At 33.1% G+C, this 6,160-nt stretch overlaps 1 protein-coding gene across 1 annotated transcript in view; it reads right to left on the reverse strand.

The window, feature by feature from the left end:
• Nucleotides 1-5,436, reverse strand: part of LOC111035037 (homeobox protein SIX6-like) — a 39,953-nt gene extending 34,517 nt beyond the window's left edge. The window contains exon 1 of the mRNA XM_022316529.1: nt 4,701-5,436. Within this exon, the coding sequence (XP_022172221.1) occupies nt 4,701-5,029 (329 nt within the window). The 5' untranslated portion in view covers nt 5,030-5,436. The remainder of the gene's footprint in view (nt 1-4,700) is intronic.
• Nucleotides 5,437-6,160: the final 724 nt, after the last annotated feature.

The following is a 6,160-nucleotide window of genomic DNA, read 5'->3' on the forward strand; positions in this document are numbered from 1 at the left end:
GTGCTCAAAACGCGTATCATTCTGTACACAAACATATTATGATATGTTTATTATAGGTACATACATATTTTATCAGAGAATATTTTAAGGAATTTTCAATAGGCGACGTTGCGGAATAAAATTTAATGTCTTGCAGCTGGCTACCACATTAAACGCCTGGTTCCAAACAATACTTTAATTTACCGAATATACCTACTACATATTTAAATATTTTGTTACAATGTGTAACTTTTATTACCATTTATTACATTTATTCGATCTTTTTAACTTATAGTATCATTGAATTTTGAACACTCGTCTATGAAAAATATTAGATACTGTGAGCAGGCAACATTTATAGTCATGTACGTACTGGGTTCTTTTTGTAGATAAATAATAATAGGTGAACATTCTGTAATTATTTTGATACATTTTTTGGTTTTTTCTCTTATGCCTAATATGTTATGCTTATAATTATTATGTTTATCTGTTGGCATGTAAATATAAAAATAATACATTAAATGTTCAATATTCCCAATCATTGATTGGATTTTTTAATAAATATAATCGCTTATTATGAATATTATAAATGCAACAAGTCACGAACCAAAATATGTCTTTAAAAATATATATTATATAACATAATATTATTATATCTTTCACTTCTTCAGTTTGTTTTCACATGAGTATCTACACAAGTTATTGTTTATGTTCACTGTACATGATATGATGGCGATTGGCTGTATTGAATAACAGATCCCCAAAAGTTTCTATCACCACTGCAGTACGCCTGTATGATTCTAGTATTCAGTATAGTTTCTTCATGTGGTAAATAAAATTTTTATTTCGAATTTCGGAAATTGCAGTCTTATGTTACACGTATACAAATTAATGATATATATTATAATGATGATCGGTAAATACTAAATAGTGCGCACATTTATCAATGTTTCGTATTCAACAACACCTGTCAGTTGTTTACAATTTTTACTGCAATTGGATAAGTCACGACAACAATAATTTTAGAAGATATGGTCATATTATGCCGTTGTTGTTTTTCGAGCACATGCATATGTATTCCAATAAATCGTCGAGCGAGAGTGTATACACAGTGACAGCTGAACGTTTTACAAACACCGTATTAGATTCTGAGCAGGAGCGAGGAATCTATAATATTTGTTTTAAAATAATGTGTTTTGTTCTTTCGTTTTAAAAAAACTTACTTATAGGTACATTATAACGCGTATACCCACAACCCACACTATTTAAGTGCTATATGCCTATAATATATATATGTACCTATACGTTGTATGCATGCTGATAATATACTGTTTTAATTCGAATGTAGATAGACAATAATACACCGTAATTGATTTAAGAATTTTCAATATATTTGGAAAACCTTACAAAAGAAACCTGACGTTTACTGCTGAATATTGGAAATTCACAATTGTAGGTGAAAAATATTTTTATAGGAGAAGAAGTGCATCAAAACGTACACATATTGACCACTGCAGGTTTTAAATCAGTATAGTAAAACCTAAATAAACATCCGTCCTCCGCTTATACAATAACATTATTATTTCACGAAATCACAAAAAACAATATTTAATAAGTAAAACGATCAGGAATTCGAATTATGTTTTCAGTACTATTTTCGGAGTACTGCGAATAGGTGCGTACTGCGTATATTATAATTTTCAACTAAAATCTTACTGATAGGTATATATAGTTGAATCTTCCTATAAACGAATAGTTTTTATACAATTCGTAAAATATTTTTATTCGAAATAAAGGAATTTCCTCGTCAATTTATTATATTAATATTGTGGTCATATAATAACGATATTTAGATATTTTTTTCGCATCAACCATCATAATTCATTAGCGTGTCCTATTAATATAATAATGTGAAAAATGCAGCGCTGTTCGGCTTTAGCGCCAGTTAGTATATATGTTATAATTTGAAAGTATTATAATATATACAATTACAATATTTTACGTACTCATATTATTATTACGTGCATATTATCATTGAAACTAATATTGCGTATTGTTATATACATAAAACAATTTCATAAGCCACACACTCAGTACTCACACTTAATTTATTTTACCTACCCAACTTGTAACTAGGTAAACATTGGTTTTATAAAGGTTAAAAGTCGAAATTACTTAAAATAATTCCGTATTGGTATACCAAAATCTGGTATTGAAAATACGTGTTGGAATTTTAAAAACGCAAGTTTTGTTGAATTTGTACAGTAAACAGGGTATAAATTTGAAAATCGTAAAAAATGAGTATTTCAGTATTTAGTATTTATTAGAATGTTACAAAAATTAACTTCAATCCGAGGACACTGGATAGATATTTACCTAACACGGTACCTATAAAAGGAAATATATTATGTACAACTGCGAAATTATATTAATACTCATAATTTATTTCACAAACTTCCTCAACTGTTCAACATAATGTATCAGTGTTAAGATCAATATGCAACTATTAGAAGCTAATAACCTTAACTGTTAAGCCCTTATTACTCAATAACAAAAGAAATATTGTACAACTGCATGTGCAACATGTATAATTATAATAATTATTCGCATACAAATGTCATTGTTACTACTTACTATTATTATATTAGGATTGCATTACTACACGCCTATATTGCTGATATTTGAAAACTGCAGGGGAACTGCAGTAGTGCAGTTTCACACTCGAATCCCGTGAATTCAGAAATAAGTCGATGTGATAATTCCATGTTTATATTTATCATATATTTTTAATAAACTATGTGTAGTTTTTTTTATTTTTACTATCGGAAACGTTTAAAATTATTGTATGTTCTAGTTATCCGTAATAAATTAATTTTGAAAACCTATTGTTTTCTCATAGAGGGTCGTTTGGAAGGAAAACGAACTAGACTTAATGTTATATTTGAGCAAGCAGAAAAGAAACAAAAAAAAAAGGAATATCGTTTTATGGCCAGCAAGAGTGCACAGTAAGTATCGTGTTTATACGAAACAAAAATTTAAAAAAAAACAACTCGTTTGAACAGTGCCGGGGATTTCTGTACGGGTTACAACGAAAACAATAAAACATATTATTGTATATATATATATATATATATGCATAATATTTTAATACACGAAAACTCGTACAACTATGCGTATATTGTAATGTTGTTGATGGGCAAAACGTGTACAACAATTGATTTCGGTCGGTGGCATTACATAAATATATATACTTATAATATAATATTATGTTTATTATAAGTCACAAATATGACATTATTCCGAAACATCGAGCGAAGTCCTGTTGTGCATAGAACATAATACACTGACATTATTTGGGGTTATAAATTATATAACTACATAATATTATATTAATACACCATCAAAAAAGTAAAACTCATAGAGTGTAGATACCCGTAATTTCGATGTATTGTAACTATTTTCAAAAAACGAAATTCTAAATTTCAAATTTTTTTCTGAAAATATATGTTTTTATTATAAATTAAGTAAGTAGGTCATTTATAATGTTTGATAATAAAATAAAATATGTGCTAGTTCATAATAAGTAATTGATTTTTTATTTTGATAATAACAAGTTTGATTGTATTTATATTTATATTTGGTGTTTAAAGAGAAAAATACGTTATTAAATACGTTGAAATACGTTTTAAAAAAAATATCAAATTTAGTAAATTTTTTTAAAATACATGAGTTAAAAAAATTGTAAGTCATTGAAATGTATGATCCATTCGTTTAGTTGAATGTCCCTCAAATAGAATTGAAAATTATTTACAGAGTAATTAGTGATTTCCTTCGTAAATCTCAAAATCCTTGTTTGAGGAACCCTCCAGGTTGGTCCTACAGGGTCCAATTGTGAATTTAAATCATCCAGGGAACCACTCAAACACATACACATTTTTTAATCAAAATCGGTCCAGCCGTTTAGGCAGGCGCAAGAGACATACAGACATTTTTATATAATATATAATATATAGATAGATCATATATATTAGTGTAACCATAGAACAAACGGAAGGGAATCAAAATAAATTTTAAGTGCGTTCTTAATGTCCTTATGGGAGGAAATTCTCCAAAGTAACCTTATTCTGGAATATTTATATTTTTTCATTATTTTTCGCTACCAATTTTCGGAAATATTTTCTAATGGATAATGGATATTCTCCTTCGATGTTTTTCCCCACATAAACTCCCCAGATAGGACTCCAAATATAAGAGCCTGGTTCCCCTATGCTTTTTATTTCTCAATTTAGAGAAGCCCCAAAGTTAGATAAGGCTAAACTCACCAAGTCTAGCTTTTAACAGTGTGATTGTTTACCATGGAAATGACTACGGTCGGCAACACCGGAATTTTTGACCGGCGGTAGTCGTGATATCAAGATGGACAAATAGTTCTTATTAATTGTTAGGTACTCTTTTAAAAAGTAAAAACTGTAAATTATGCTCAGTAATTACATGTTGAATTCTAAAATTCGGACCATTATAATAATTATTATAAATTTGTATACCTAAGTGTAATTACAAGATCAATGTGAAGCGGTTAAAGTCTGCATGTATATTTTATTATGAAAATGATACCTATAAGTCAGTGATTATGAATATGAAACTATAATAAAATATACTAACAACCTGCCCATAATAATAAATAAATATAATAATTAAATACCGCGGCGGAGTGTTTTTACCTGTGAAACGCCACTAGGGCCCTGGCCCGGAGGACGGTCTCTTGGCCGCGGAGCAGTTCGCTCGGTGGCAGGTACCACAGAAACCGGGCCAGCCTGTCCACGTCACCGGACTGCTGGAGGGCCTCGCACATGCACGACACCTGTTCGGACGAGAACGACAGGCTGCGCTTTGTCTGCAGGAAGTCGGAGACGGTGACGGAGCCGCCCGCCGCGGCCGCCGCGCTTGACGCCGAACTCTCGCTGAGTGCTTCCATACAACTGCCGGGCGACAGGCTGATGCTGCCGGCGGCGCGGACGCCGACGACGTCCCTCGGCGACATGTACGACATGCAATGGCCGGCTCGCGTCGTCGTCGTTGGCGCGCTGCACCGGACAACCGTTTAGTGAAACGCGCACGTCATCACCGCGATGCAAACCACTGTGGTTGATACTGTTAATATTAAAATTACTATTTATAATAACACCGCAGCTGCAGATGCACCAGCAGCGTCGTATCTGTGAGTGAGACGTTCTTGAGTTCTATCTGAGCGGCAGTGCGGCGAAATCGTACCCATACAGCTAGCTGACTTGCACTAATATTATAATTCGTTTTATCGCACTCTGTATGTACGTACGTATAAAATGCGCGCTATTCGATCGAGACCGTTAGATACGAGGTGGATGCAGTTAAAATGCGTTTTCGTGTTTGCGACAGAGACACGCGTCGCGGTCGTCTTGTCGTATCGTTGTCGTTACTGTGCGAATACTGATGAAGACGGCAGTGGCGGTAGCGGGCGCGTCTGGTCGGTAGGAGGGCCCCGGACCATGTTGGTCGCGCCCCGGACGTGCTCATTGGTCGCGCTAGTGCGCGCGCGTCCCGTCACCCCGGCGGCCGACGTTGGAGTCTTTGTCGCCGACGAAGCTACAGCCGTGATCGTCGAGCCCGAAAACGTCTGCAATATGGTAATAATGGCTAGATATTATTATTAATCATTATACTATCTGGCCACCGAACATTTTTAAAATGGATCGAAAATCATTTTTATTTTGGTATGATAGGTAGGCGGGTATAGTATACGCCGTATAATAGGTACTGCGGTCTGCGGGATATATCAATAATAATTTATACGCATATTAAGTTTGTAAATTATTACAAATAAAAATGTTATCGTTGTCTATAATTTGCGTATCTTATCACGACACCATCACACTCTAATGTTAGCTGCACTCTGCCATCCTATGTTATGCTAGGTATATAGGAAAAAACGTTTAGTAGGTACGCCTCAATAATCCATTATCGTGTGCCAACCTATTTGAGCACACGTATTAGAATGTTGACACATTGTTGTCATATTATACCTATATAATAATATATATAGATGGGTTAGGGATAACGTAATACTTTTGAGGATACTATATAATTTATGATGATATTATAAATAACTTTTTTAAGTTGTGTTTTCATAGTCAGTATATAATTG

Source organism: Myzus persicae, unplaced genomic scaffold (assembly GCF_001856785.1).
Source record: "Myzus persicae strain clone G006 unplaced genomic scaffold, MPER_G0061.0, whole genome shotgun sequence".
NCBI classification, from domain to species: Eukaryota; Metazoa; Arthropoda; class Insecta; order Hemiptera; family Aphididae; genus Myzus; species Myzus persicae.